Genomic DNA, 15270 nt, shown 5'->3' on the forward strand with positions numbered 1-15270 from the left:
TACTACCAACGTGTGGGGAGAGCCGGTCAAAAGCTTGGGCAGGCTGCACTCCCCTCTGCTGGAAGCTGCAGACTTCACAGCTAACAAACCTTCCCTGTGTCTGCCCTGCTACCTGGCTGGAACCCTGCTGCTCTCTCACAGCTTGGAAGCACATCCTTGGATGGAAGGAAGGCTGAGTGATGCTGGGAGAGCTCCCAGGCCCTTTGTCGTTTTTAGGGAGTGGTATATCGCCTAAATTCCAAATTGGAACCTATGCTCTGATAAATAATAATGTCTTAGCCTAGGCTCTGTGAGACTGGCTGCTGTCCTGGCGATGTTACACTCAGTACAGAATCAAGACAGAAGATAGGGGAACTAAAGGTCATTTAAGGAACTGGAACAAAGTTCGGAAGACATGGGTTCCAGTCCCAACAGGGATACTTTTTCAAGTGAGAGATCTGGTTTAAATATAAGAGCTTTTACTAGCAGAATCTGGGTTTACTAGCAGAATCTGGGAGATTGCCCATGTGTGGTGTGTTACATGTGAGTAGAAGAGGGAAACTCTGGTCATTGGGAAATTAACAATGAAAATAGGGATGTGGAAGGGTGCTGTATAAAGTGGAGATAATAACTTCCTAAATTAAATTGATCTTCCAATTCATTACCAAGTTCAGTTTAACAAAAGGTCAGCCCCGGAACTGATACAAGAGACAAAAGAGTCCAGATAGGATCATTTCAGTAGGCCACTGCCACAAACTCACGTGGTAAAATGTGACAGACAGAAATACAGAATGACAGTTTCCACCAGCCATTTCCCAACATAAGAAGACATTCTGAGCCTGAGTATGTCCCACTTGGGAAGAGGAGGCATACCATCTCAGTGAAAGCCTGGTGTAAGGAGGCCAACACACTGGAGAGAAGTTACAACTGTTCTTCTCTCAACTTGACAGTGATAAAACTGGCACCTTACTGGTAACACACATTCTAATTCCTTGAAAACTGACAATAGTAGTATTTGTGGCACTTAACAACATACAAGCTTTTGAAGAGATAATAGGATTTTCAAATGTGTGTTCATCAGCCTACTGGAAGCCAATGAATAGACTCCTCAGTCCGACCCTGAGGGAACATGCAGTGTTCGTCTAAAGAGGCTAAGTTCAACAGTTGACCAGATCTTTGATTCTGAGAGAGTTTTCCTCCACCCACCCAAGCATTCCTCCTTTCTGTCTTCTCCATGTTCCTACCCCTGACTCTTGTTTTTTGTTTTTGTTTTCATTTTTTCCCAACATATTTTGTCTACATTATCTGGATATAACTCTTTCAACTTTCCACTATACTATAAAAGTAGACTCGAATGCTTGTTTAAATGTGAAATAAAAGCAGATATTAAAGGAGAATTAGGTGAGTGAAGAATACTGGCAAAAAAGTCTCTTCAACCACACAGCTCCAGAGATAGCAATAATTATTAGAACACTCTCATAATTTTTTATAACTAGAATATATTATCCTATTATAATTAGAATATTCTGATATAATTAGCAATAGGATTATCAAGTGAATTATCTTGGTATGCTGACCCTCACCTTGATCATGGGAGTCAAAATTACTTGGATGATTATCTAGACCTGTAAACAGACAGATTTGAGTGGATAGTTACACACTATCTCTCTTTAACCATACAACTTCAAGCTCAAATACATCCGTCCTAACAATGTTCATCCTTGAACATTTTAGGATATCTATGAACAAGTGTGTCTCTGTCAAGCTGATCTTGACAGTGACTAAGGAAAGTCAGATTAGGAATGGGGAGAGATTAGGGGCAGATAACAAAGGACAGCTCATGCTTTCAAGGCACCTATACTTATTTTACATTCATATGAAGCCACGTTGCTAAGCAGTGAGAGGAAAAGAATGTTCATGCAGGGGCAAGGTGGCTGTCAACTCAATGGAAACATGTCATGTTTGTAAGTGAGTTTTAACTTTCAATGTTTAAGTTATTGAACACTGACCATTACATACAATTATAGTGACTTTAGAACACAGAGTGATGGATAGAAAATCATTTATTTGATTCCTTCTAGAGAGCTAATTCCACAGTGTACATTTGATCCATGGCTATAGTGATTCAATGAACCAGATATTTGTTAAATCTCTAAGGTAACTATTAAATCTGAGGTAGGATGAACAAAATTATTGGTGAGGGTTTGACCTTTGTTCTTTGAAAGAATAGGGTAGATGAGTAAAATCAAGAGAAAGCTTTAGAAGTCAGGGCCCACTGGGATGCTGTATTAGCTGTAGATGCAGTAGGCTTTCCTTTCCCCAAACTAAAGGAACTAAGCAATAATGAAAACATAAAAAAAAAAGATTTATTTGAGTTGCACCATGTGATTTTCCCCCTACACCAACATATAGAATCCTAGCTCTATTTTACTCAGTCCAGTGCTAATTATCTGAATTATCTGAATCTATACCTACTATAGTCAAACTACATGTCAGGAAGCATGAATTGAGAGTAGGAAAGGATACCCTCGTGTTTAACTTTTGCCCCAAACAGCTTACATGTGGGTTCCTCAGAAGCAACTGGGCTTAAATTGTGGGAACAGTCTAGAATGTTGCTTCCTACCCACTGTCACTGCACATGTGTGTATGAAAATCCCTTTATGTTCAGTAACAGGTATGCCTGGCCTTTCTACTAACTTGAGTACTTCCTCCAGAGGTGTGAGATGTGCTGACAACATCAGCAATGAAACACTGTGACAGGAGGCCTATCAGGTTTAACTGATGGCCTGTCTTTCCCAAAGTGTATTCTGTAAGCTCTGTCCTTTAAGGCTTCAGGCTCTCCGTTTCTTTGCATACTGTCTCTGTGGTGGATGTTCGTCTTGCTGACAAACCATAGGAGCTATGACTGCAAAATGCTTCAGGCCATCATATGTTCATTGTGAGGTTGATGCTAAAATGGATGGTTTCTGTGTCACTACTTGACACAGTAACGCTCCAGAGTAAGGACTGACTACACTTCTTTACTGCTTGAGGTACTTGTCTGAATTCCTTGGGGTGAAAATTATTTCCACAAGGTGTCTGTCCTCATTTGGGTGTAAGGACAAGTCATTTTTTTTCGGTGTGTTTTCAATACATCTTTTTTGCAATGTCTTCACATGGAATCGCTTCAAAAGTGTAACCAGGATGACTTTCATCATCACCATGGCGATGTACTTCCCAGCACAGCTGCGGGGGCCAAAGCCAAATGGCTGAAAATACCTGTAGGGAACCTATGGAAATGATCATATGATTAGACAGGGCAATCAACCGTCTTTCTTTGATTTTCTCTCAAAACACTTATCAGTCAGAATGCCTTGGCTTGACTTAAGCCATACTGCTTCCTCCCTGAGACAAACAAGCATGGCTAAAGAAGCACCCTTCTCATCAACTGAGCCTCTCTTGCAACACAGACAGCCCCTGCTCTTGCTTTACCTGTCAATGAGCTGGGGCAAGGCAGGGCAAATCACCATCTGGGCAGTGTGAGCTATTCAAAAATTCAGCACAACAATTTCAGCTTTCCTAATGCTTTGAGAGTTACTAAGACAAAGTTTGTTATTTGTGTGACCTCATATAATGGATAAAATGGGGATGAAAGATGTGGATTTCTAGACTGTTAGTGTCAAGCTTCTTGAGTATGAGGGAGAAGAGGGATTTCCATTGCCTGGGCCGGCTGGAGTTCTGGTGTCCCTGCCTCTACCTCAGAGTGCTAGGATTCTGGGAATGTGTTACTGCCCCAGGTCTTCTAACTACTTTTAGTTACTGTGAGAATTAATGTGAATCATGTCTGTCACCTGTCTTGTCCAATATGGATATACATGACTTCTGTATACTAGAATTACAAAATAAATAAGATTTGTTGACTAGTTGAGAAAACATTGTCTGGATTGCCTGTCTAGAAGCACTAATTAAAGCTCTGGATCAACACTGGGCCCCTGTGCTACATGCAAGTAGGGAAAGAGGAGACATGGGGGACTATTTAGAAAATCCTGTCGTAATAACATTGTTTTGACATATTGAAAGCAAAAATCTCTCCTATATAGCACTTATATAAAGAAGAAGGCTGATTCTTTTAATCATTGAGTCTTATTTGGAGAAAGATCCTCTGCTTGAGGCCATTTGGTAGAAAAAAAGGCTGTGACAAAACTTAATTGATTTCTGTCTAAAGCAGAAACGGATTTCCTTTGCTGCGCTGCTGGAACAGTTAGTTGAATCTGGATGATGCTAATGTGATGCATTTATTTATTTATTTATTTCCTTTCACTATGTTATAGAAGAAACGACAAGTTTGGGGCCAGAGAGACAGCTCAATGGTTAAGAGCACTGGCTGCTTTTTTCAGAGGACCCAGGTTCAGTTCCCAGTACCCACAAGGTGGCTCACAAACATCCATAACTCTTCTGAACTCTGTGTTTACCAGGCACACATGCATGGTATATTTATACACATGCAGGCAAAACATCCATACACATAAGAATTGTTTTAAAAAATTAAATGATAAATTTGAATGGAAGAGATCAGTTGTCTTAAGTAAATCTTTGCCAAATTAAGGATTTTTCATATTTTACTTTCCTGGGTGGCAACCTTACAAACATTTTACACACAGAGAGAGCCAATGGCTCTGGTTGGGGATGAATGTGTTAGCCATGTTCTAAGCTGTAGGACACGGATGTCCCCATGAAATGGTAGAAGTGGGCGAAGAGAGCTAAGCATGTCTAGTATAAGTCAAGGACTAGAGCAGATCTGACTGCACCACCAGAAACAATGTGCTCAGATATAAGGAGCTCTTACGTTCTTCTCAAAGTTTTCCAGGGTGAATTCATTGGGCTTGGGGAAATACTCCAGTCTGTGCATTCTTCCGATATTCAAAATGATGTTCGTTCCCTTTTTGACTGGGTAGCCATCAATCACATCGTCATCCAGGGCTCTACGCATGACCAAGTCCACAACAGGCTGGTACCGCATGCTTTCATTAATGAAGTTTTCTACTACTTTTAAATTTTGGATATCATCAATCTGTATGTCTCTATCACCTGTGGAATAGATTTAAAAAAAAAAAAAAAGGACAAAGAGAGCAATGTTAGTTAGTGGCAAACACTAAAGCTCCTCTTTTTCTTTCTCATGGGAGGAAAAAAAATGCTTGCTTCTGGTGTATACAAATGTGCTGGGAACAAATGTGCTATATCCGGTCTGCACAGGGCTTTATAAAAGTTCAGATGTGAAAAATGTTTCTGGAAATTTCAGAACAACAATGAAAAAGATCTCTTAAAAGTATCTGAAAATTCACTCATGGTGAACCCACATTCCCCCGTGCAAACAGTGGGCAAAAGAATGGGGGTGGGCAGCCAACTCTTCAGAGGGGATATGTGCTCTGTAGTTCCTCGACAGCCACACCTACTCAGCATCTCACATTCCTCCTATCCGCAGACCTCAAGTCTTTGAGTTTTCCATCTACTCCACATTCTAGGGACTATTTACTTTGTCTCATTATGTGAGCCAACTAGTGTAATAACTATCCCAAATAAGGTTGCATAGGCTGCTACAAAGTCAGAGGGACCATAGACTGAGTGTTTCATAATACTCACTCCTTAGTCATTTGTACTAAGTCACATGTATCACTGACAGGCCCTCCACATCTGATCACAAACAAATTGTTCTGGAAAATGGTTTACTACTTCCCATCATGAAAAGTCAGCCTCCCATCTAGCCCTGGGTGTGGCTGAGGATAACAGATGCTGCCACTGTCTCAGCCTGGCCTGACATTGCTCAAAGGGGCTTAGATTTGTCCCAGATGTGGCAAGATTTTCAAGTATCCTCAAATGAGCCACCACTTGTACAAAATCAAAGCATCCTGGGGTCCTGGGGTGTCCCTGTCTCCTGTAAAACCAAGCCGTGTAGAAGGTCTAGTTCAGTCAGAAAAGTCTAGGAAGAGAGCATGTGTCTTAAGTACTGTGCTCTGTAACCAAGAACCCAAGAAGGGTAGAGAGGCAGAGGGAAGATGACAGCGGTTTCTGAAAATAGTTTCTGGGAAGTCTGTGTGGACCACAAGAGAGAGCATAGATGTTGCCACATGTTCTGCTGCTTTCCCATCTTTGCAGTCTGATGGGGAGACTGGGAGACACTGAGAGGCACAAATGCATCTCACTCTCAAGGAACTTGTGTTAGAGATCTGATAAAGGTGCACTCTCAAAATCAGTTTCCCCTCCTGCAGTGCCCTCTCTCTTCATCCCATTATAACTGAGTTTTCTTTCTCCCACCAGTCTACAAGCCAATCCAACCCAGTCATGCTGAGACCTTGCCCTCTTCACAGACCTTGAAAGCCCCATGGAAAACATTGAGAAAACATTCTGGAATCTGGGGCAATGCTATCATGTCTCCTTTTATTCTCCCCCTTTTCCGATTCATACACGGAACCCTTCTCCCATACATTTAAGCTAATGTGGCTTTTCCTTACTGTCAACTATTACAAACAGCTGTAAAATCATTTTTTAAAGGTGGTGTGGTTCCACAACCAATAACGTCTCTCACCAGTGTCTAAAGCAACGTGTTTGTAAACAGATCATCCGGGTGAAGGCAATTCCTAATAAGTTTTGCTTTCTCCCAGAAAACAGTTCTGATTTTGTGTTTCTAAAGTAGAGTGGGGGACAGGATGGTGCTGAGGCAGAGCCATCAAAATGGGGATGGAAGAGCTGAATGGGGCCCTGAGGGCTTCTCTGCAGAGGAGGTAAGTAGGGAGGAAGGGACCAACATCACTGGATTGAAGTGGAAAAGGAGGCCCATTGCTTAGCCTCTCCTACCCTCCTGTCTGCCTCCTACCACCAAATAAAATCCACAAACACATCTGTAAACAATAGACAGTCATTTTTCCTCGCTGAAGTCACTAAAAAAGGTTTATGTAACCCATGAATGAGGTGGGTAGATCGTATACTCCAGTCCTCCAGCTATAGATGCAAATGACAGCATTAAATATATTTTATTGTGTTAATACTGAACATGCACATCCTTTATTTTGTAGTTACTCTACAGATAAACAATATCATAACTGTTCATATAGCATTATTTTTCATTAGGGATTATACACAATGGAGAGGTTATACGTAGGTTATATGCAAGTACTTTAGTATGATTTTTCTAAGTCGGACAAACTTGACCATCTATATGTCTATGTGCACATGGAATAAGGTCTCAAGTTGGAGAGATGGCTCAACAGGTAAGTGTATGTCACCAAGCCTGAAACCTGGCTTTGATCCCCAGAACTCAGATGTGAGAAGGCGAGATCTGACTCTCACAAGTTGTCCTCTGACCTCCACGTTCAGCCTGTGGCATGTGTTCACATACATGCTCTCCCCCCCCCACACACACATGCACAATAAAAAGCTCTTGAGGGACATACCCAAAGCAAGTAGAAGTGGGGGTGAAGATGGGGCTCTAGGTGAAAAGAATTAGGATATCTGCTTTCTGCTTTATGTATTGCTCTGGTGTTTGGATTTTCAATAACACGTATTGTTTTTATGATTTATACAACATATAAATAGGAGGGACTGTCATTTTAACCTACTCGGCATAGCCAAGATGTGGCAGGATTACTTTATTTTGCTTTCATTTCATGTTTGCTCTCAGATTCTTAAGACATAAGAAGCCACTGACATTCACATTCAGAAGGGAATTTTGAAAACACTAATATTTATTTGATCGCTGCTTACCAACAATAGTGTGGATTTCCGTCAATATTGCCTTTTCAACCTCGGGGTACTCTGCAATGAGAAGTAGCATGAAGTATAGAGTGACAGACATGGTGTCAGGCGCTGCGATCAGCATTTCCAATATACACTGGTTCACATTCTCTTTCGTCAGGTCTCCACGCCTCTGGAGAGTTGAAAAGAGGAGAAAATGTCTGAAGATGAAATCGGAGTTTCAGCAAATGAGAGGAGGTGACACTCAAGGGTCAACAATCCCAAGAAAATGAAACTACGGGTCTCTTTAATTAGTGCCAACATTTTACATATTAACACTCTGCTTAAAGACACACAAATAGCTAGTTACCTGTGTGCCACTGACCCTCCATATACTTGAGTTCCACATTTATGGATTAACTAACTGGACATTTCATATATTTTGTTGTTTTCATTAAATGGATACAGACTTCTTTGTAGTTATTCTCTAAATAATACATCAAAACTATTAATACAGTGTTATAGTGTATTAGGTATTATAAACAGTCCAGAAGTGAGTAAACCCCTGTGGGAGAACTTAAGTATATGCAAGTACTATGACACTGTAGACATAAGATTTGAACATTCCTATATTTTGGTATCTGGGGAAGGTTCTAGAATAAAAATTACAGACATCGAGGGATGCTCTTATTTAGTATCTTAGGTCTCCTCTCTTCTTGGTTTCGTATATTGTATTATAATCCGAAAGAATGTGAATGATAAATATCACAGAATGGCAGGTGTTTAGGATATTTTGGTAGGACTATCATAAGACTGCTTGCTAGAGAGATTTAAAAGCATGCCATAGTTCTAAAAAGGGTTCTTTAAATAATGCAACACCATCCTAATATATACTGAATGGGGAATCATGGTTCATCCGGGTCAAATACCTCAGCAAAAATCAAATCAGTTGCAAAATCCATACAGTCTTCCAGTTTCTCTGCTGTGGAAATCTTGTGTCTTTTTTCTTCCACCAAAACAGCTATCTCATCTTTCAAGTCCTTGCTGGGGGGGGGGGGGAGAAATGTCAAAATTTTCTCAGTTTAGACATCCCACAAAACAGATTCTGCTCATTTTAAAGCCATTGACACTTGTGAGTAAATGAGTGTATGCTTTATTTTTTTTACAAATATACACGTTACACCAGAGTTAAGTGAGATTTCTAAATACTGGTACTCATCTCAAAACTGTGACTTTAATTCTCTTTCCACTTATCTAGATATGCAGAAAGCTATGCAAGTGTCCATGTTAGGGTTCCCTAGGCTTTTCTGTCAACTGAAAATATACCACAGCATCCTTGTTCCAGAGAGCCCAGGGCCACACATGGGGCCCTTTGCTGAGCAGCTTCTCAGCCAAAGCCTTCCTTCATTCTTTAGTCTGCCCCAGGGCAGCCAAACTGCTATGGATGTTTCACAAGTCACATGACCAGCGTGTCCCACTGCACCCTGGGGAGCATCACACATACCTAAGTGGCTAACAGCAGCCACTGCACATGAACAGTGCAGTGTGACCGCGACTGTAAACCCTCCAAACGTGTGCTACTTACGCAGATCTTTCATACTTTCTATAGAGCCAAGAAATCTTAAAGAAGATGTTTGGCTTGATGAGGAGAGCTTGCCATGCATTAAAATAGCCCTGTATTTTTTTCACAATGGAACTTCCTGTGAAACAAAAACAAGAACGAAGTCACTGAGAGAAATATGAGCCTGTGTGCAATATGCTGGACAGATTCTTTTACCAGTCACTGGCTGCCAGTGGATGCTCTAGCTAAATAGTGCTACAAGGCAATTTTATTTTATTTTATGTTTATATATTTATTATTTTTCTTATTTTACAAATTGATCCAAGTTCCCTCTCCCTCCCTCTCATGTCCCCCTCCACTCCACAGGAAGGGTGATGACAAGGCAGTTTTATTATAAAGTTATCTACTTGGCATCTAAATTGGCTGAGTTAACCATAGAATTGCCAGTTTCCAAGTTTGTGCTTGAGACTGTAGCCTAGATTCTCATATCCCCTTTTAGTTGAGCTTTCCCACTCGCTCTGAGTTTCCTGGGCAAGGGAGTAGTAATCACAGTTACTCATCCCTGCTCCTGGCACCTGGAAGGGTGTTGTTTGGACAAGTGAGATGGCTTAGAGGTGAAGATCCTTGCCTCTCAATGTTTATAATTCAGTTCCTGGAACCCACATAAAGGTGGGAGGAGGAAAAACAGCTTCAGAGTTGTCCCCTGACTTGTGTATGTATCATGCCCAAAAGAATGGTCAGAAATGGTTAAATATATCTAATTCCCAGTGCTATGTTAACGACCACACTAATTGATAATCTTTGCCTACAGAAGAATGTTATGTCCTACAGCAGCACAAGAGACACAGAGGGAAGGGAGGTGTAACCTATAAATAAACAGGCAGAAACACTAAAGGGGCTTTCTTAACCAAGAGCAATGTACAAAGTAGTGATTTGCTTCAATGTGTTGTGCCCACATGCCCCATTTAAAAGGGGACAGGAATGCATGAGAATTCAAAACCAAGTACCATCCAGGGGGATCCCCAAGAAGAGTATGTTAGAGGCATCCAGCATGATATGTCGCATGAGGGTCAACACATCCACGTAGCCTGAGCTGTCGGTGACTTCATCCAGCCTGTCCAAATGCTGCTTGATGGATTCTTCACAAACTTTTACCATCCGAACAAGACCAGGGCCCGTCAGAGCTGAAGCACAGAGAGTTGGCCATCATAAAACCAGGACACACACAAACAGGCTACTTTGCCTTTTTAAATCAAGAACAATTGTCTGCAACTTTATATTCAATAACAGGGTGGGAGTTTTCGTAATCTTCTCCAAACCTTCTTATGTTACCCTAATTGTCTATATGAAGTGCTTACCTTTCTGACCAAAAATGAGTGAATGTTACTTTTAAAAGATGACTCAAATTCATGCCTTTCTTTAAGTCCTAGTTAATCATTTGTGAGACTGAAGATGAAACAGTAATTTTTCTGGGTACAATAACCTTCAATGCTTTTTTATATTATTGTACATATTTCCCTTGAGATGATGGTTTGGATTTGGTCAGGGTCACATTTCTTTTACAGTTGAGAACGTGGAAGAATATTAATACAGGACCAGTGAAATCAGTCCTTAGCCATGTCACCTCAGGTGCTTCCTAGTTAGCCCAGATGGGCAAGCCAGTCTTAGAAATACTGAACATGCACCCTGCTCTTACTCTTAGCCTCTCTTCAGATTACCTCCAGATTCATTTTACCCAGCAATGGCAGACAGAGCAATTGTCATTTGTTTTACAGGCTTCAGTGACTGGGGAACTCCTAAAAGGGTAACAACTATTTATTAGGATTGTACTTCATACATGAGGGCCCTGACACATATTTGTCAAATAAATGAATGAGTGAATGGATGGGTGGACAAATGAGTAGATGAGTGAAGGATGGATGGATGGATGAATAAATGAATGAATGAATGAATGAATGAATGAAAACAGGTTGAGTGACTTGATTCTGCCCTCCCCTTGCTCTGCCCCTGACCATCTGGGTGTTGGCTCTCATAGCCCTTCATGGTAGAGTTTCTTTAAGTTTTCTTCAGGACTATGTTCCATTTTTATGTCTTTTGTTATGCAGACTTGTTGAAAAAGGTCTTCAAATGGCATGGAAAATGTTGGGTACCTTGAGGACAATCATTCTCTGAAGCAGATGGTTCTCTCATAAAGGGGAAACATATATCAGAAAACTGACTTAGCAAATAAGAAAGGAAGCGTATCGGCATAGCACCTCACACCAACAATCCCAGCACTCTGAGGCCTGTGGTAGAAGGATTCTTAGAAGTTCAAGGACAATTTGGGCCCCAGAGTGAATTTCAGGACCGCATAGGCTACAGAGCTTGTCGAGAAAGAATGTGGTAGATGGTTTGTGTTGGGATGGGGAATGGGGAGGGGGAGGGAGGGAAGGCAAAAGGAGGGAAAGGAAGGGAAGGGAAGGGAAAGGGAAAGAGAAAGAGGGAAAGGGAAAGAGAGGGGCAGAGAGCTGGGGAGACCAGCCTAAGGACACGCTAAAGATTTCCAAATGTGTTAAAGAAGGCCTTCTCCAAGAGGTAGGAAGGACCTACCTGGGTGTTCTCTGGGTAATGATCACATTCAAGAGAGGAACCAATCATTCCTTAGTGACTTTCCCCTTAGTATGGAAGGGGTGGCCCCACATGTCACTCATAGTTCCCTTCTAGGTGAGCATGGGATTTGCCTCTATGGCCAAGGACTTGAAGCCATATTTCACAGACCAGCAGAATGCAATATGATTGGTTATAGGCACTGGTATATGTAGATAGGATTTAATGTTTAAATGTACTTGAAAGTAATCATCTTGGTCAAAAGAAGATTCAGCAAGCACTCATCAATAAGTAGCTCTTTTGGCAGTTTCAGTACACAATTTCTCTATCCTCCTACCTACCTCTCCCCCACCTCCCAGGATGAACCACTCCACAGCTGTGTTTACTTGCTTCTGTACACCCCCAATAGATTAATACTTCATAATGTTACTGACTTAGACTCCAAAATGTATCCCAAAATTTTCCCAGGAAAGCCAAAGGACTCTAACTCCAAAAGGAGAGTTATCGAGCTGCTTAGGACTCTCATTAATTATAAAACTGTCAAGCACTTCAGTGTACTTTTTAGTAAGTAATTGGCTTACTAATTGTGGAATTTAATTGGGGCCTAATTTTATAACACTTTATTAGAAAAATTGATCTTACATATACAGGGCTTATCTAAAATATTTACAAAAATGTGTTGACAAATCTCCAAGTTCTCTTAAAATGTTCCTCTTTTAACAGTTCTTGTCCCTGTGACCTCTCCTCCATCTGTCCCTTGTCACTGCAATAATCCCCACCCATATGTTTTCATTGTTCCTAGTTGTATTTTGTTATCATTGAACTTCTGTCTGCTACCAGAGGAATTTTTCTAAAACACACACAAATGCTCATACCATCTTCCTTAAGTGAATCCTTGTAACTCTTGAGATATGCTCATGTCCTTGACTTAATAAGAAGTGTCTTGAGTGACTTGGACCTGCCTTCCCCTTGAGCTTATGTTTGTCCTTGGAGGGTTCCTGGATATGTCATGATGATCTCTCTTTCTCTGCTGTCAAATATCACATTCTTTGCTCCTACAGTGATTTTCTTTGTTCCACTTTCTTAGTTGATTTTACTTCACTCAAAATTCATCATAAGCTTTCACTGTCTTTCTTGGGCCCTTTGGTGGTTTTAGGTAGCCCACATGTCTGTTCTCTGCAATCTGGAGCAACCTCTCCTAAACAGTATTTGCTGATATGCAGGCCCACCTTACCCAGGCTTCCCATCACATGGCCCTCAAGGGCAGGATCAAGTCTTACTTATTATTGTGTTATTGGTATCTAATAAAATGATGAAAGCAATAGCTTCTTAAATGAACAGATCAAGTTGGAGATTCTATTAATTCTTGAATTAGTTCTTGACTGTGAAAGTTAACTACGACTAAATGCTAATTGACATATTCCTGGTAAACCTGGATCAAATGACAAAGTGAAATACAATTTATGTTTCTATAAAGTCAGGCATGCTTTATTTATTCTTTACAACAGCTCAAGTCCCAGTCCTATAATATTCACTGATTTCTGTGTATATAGAAATAAACCACACAGATACTGAGTGTCTTGGCTGAAGTCCTCCTAGGAAGAGTAAGTGGCAGTGAGCACACTATAATCCTGAGCTGTGTACTTTTCCACTAATCCAGTGTCAGTCTTGTAAGGCATTGGGAGATTTGATCTGCTTCAACACAGTAGCACACAAAAAATACTCTCCAAAGTTGTCTAGACTCCTAATCCCAAATGATTCAAGTGTGTGTCCTCAAGAAGAGGAGGTTATAGAATGTCATCATGGTAAACCCAAACTAACCCCATGAGGAACCTTTCTCATCTGAGGTCATAAGAAAAGGTGGGGCAGAGATGTGCAGTGCACCAAGACTGGACCTGTCCCACCAGACAAAGAATGAAGCTGAGCATCAGAAGCTGGAAGAGTTAAGATCAATGGTGCCTCCTACCCACAGGCTTGCCATGGCCTGCTGAGACCCATGCCAGACTTCTGACCTGCAGAATTTTAAGACAGCAAGCATGCCATTCATCCTAAGCTGTCTAGTGTGTTACAGCAGCCAGACGAAGCAAGTTTGCTGTGTGTATAGCAGTGTGGCTAGAGACCTACAGAGCCTGCATGGAAAGAAGAACTTTGATGGTACATGGTCATACATACATAAACCCCATGTAGCTCCAGATACAATCTCTGACAAGATTGCCAAGGTATGGCTATCTTCCCTGATGCTTTGTTTAGTGTCAAAAATTGGTCTTGTGTAGTCCTCAACAGCTTCGTTTTCAGAATGATACAGTAAGGGGTAAGTGCCAGGGAAGGAGGCTTGGCACTGAGTCTCTACTCACCTCTGACTTGCTCTGCCTGTATCAATCTCAACCCAACTGGATTGGTTTTTCTTCAACCATAAAACCCACATGCTGGATGAGGCAACATACAGAGTCTTTCCCTGTGCTAAGAGTCTCTCACTGTTTGCTTTTAAAATCTCTGGCCTATCAGACAGTGGGTCTGCCAACGTGTTGTCTAGTCATGCTTAGTTCAAACATTGAGCTAAAACACTAAATGACACTAAGTAGGCCAGTCCATCTCCTCAGTTTGTTGTGGCTACAATCATAGACTCTGGGGTTGTATTCTAGGGACTAACATCATGCTAATGTTGAAATCTTGGGCAAATGTCTTAACCTGTTTGAAACTTAAGTTTTCTCTCCCCAAAAAAGCACGTGATAGGAAGTCTCACCATATGAGGTTGCTGTGGAATTAAAATGTTAAGTGTTTAGGATGGAGTTTGATGCATAAGCACAGGTATAAAGAAGCTTATCAGTATTATTTCAAAATATGTGGCAGTGAAATTTAAATCATATTTTTTTAAAAAAGAAGTAACATTCACAGACTTAACATTCCCGTTTACCTTTCATAAAGAAAGGGCGAATTGTTTTCCAAAGGTCTGGATTATTGTTAAATATGATGCCATTCTCATGCATTCCAATGCACTGCAGTCCACGTTTGCTGCCGAATCTGGAGATGTAGTTACTGTGTTTCATTACATGGAACATACTTGAGGACCTGTAAAGGAGGCAAATCTTGGTGTTAATCTGACATGTAAGGGGAGTTATGGCAGTTCACTCTGACTGTCTGGTGGCTTTCTTAATGGAAGAATGATGATCCAAATGCAAAGTATGACTTCTAGTATTCAGGTTGAATAAGCATGTCAGGCAGCAAGAGAAACAGCCTTGTTCTGTTAAACCATCTCTGCTTTCTGACCCTTTAAGCATCACTATAGGGAGAGGGTGAGTGAGAGAGTGAATGTGTGCTGTTGATGAGGGCATCGCAGTGTCGACAATCAGGAGACGACAGAGGGCAGAGCCTCCCCTTCTGGTCCAAGTGCCGATGTTGACAGTGTATACAGAAGACATCCACCATCACGTTCTCCC

At 41.2% G+C, this 15270-nt stretch overlaps 1 protein-coding gene across 1 annotated transcript in view; it reads right to left on the bottom strand.

The window, feature by feature from the left end:
- Positions 1 to 2954: 2954 nt before the first annotated feature.
- The window catches only part of LOC127231762 (aromatase), a 104127-nt gene continuing 91811 nt past the window's right edge, over positions 2955 to 15270 (bottom strand). Inside the window, exons 4-10 of the mRNA XM_051197493.1 lie at positions 14748 to 14902; positions 10255 to 10431; positions 9272 to 9386; positions 8616 to 8730; positions 7717 to 7879; positions 4805 to 5046; positions 2955 to 3248 (exon numbers count right to left, since the gene is read on the bottom strand). Coding sequence (XP_051053450.1) covers positions 3000 to 3248; positions 4805 to 5046; positions 7717 to 7879; positions 8616 to 8730; positions 9272 to 9386; positions 10255 to 10431; positions 14748 to 14902 — 1216 coding nt within the window. The 3' untranslated portion in view covers positions 2955 to 2999. The remainder of the gene's footprint in view (positions 3249 to 4804; positions 5047 to 7716; positions 7880 to 8615; positions 8731 to 9271; positions 9387 to 10254; positions 10432 to 14747; positions 14903 to 15270) is intronic.

This window comes from Phodopus roborovskii, unplaced genomic scaffold (genome assembly GCF_943737965.1).
Source record: "Phodopus roborovskii unplaced genomic scaffold, PHOROB, whole genome shotgun sequence".
NCBI classification, from domain to species: domain Eukaryota; kingdom Metazoa; phylum Chordata; class Mammalia; order Rodentia; family Cricetidae; genus Phodopus; species Phodopus roborovskii.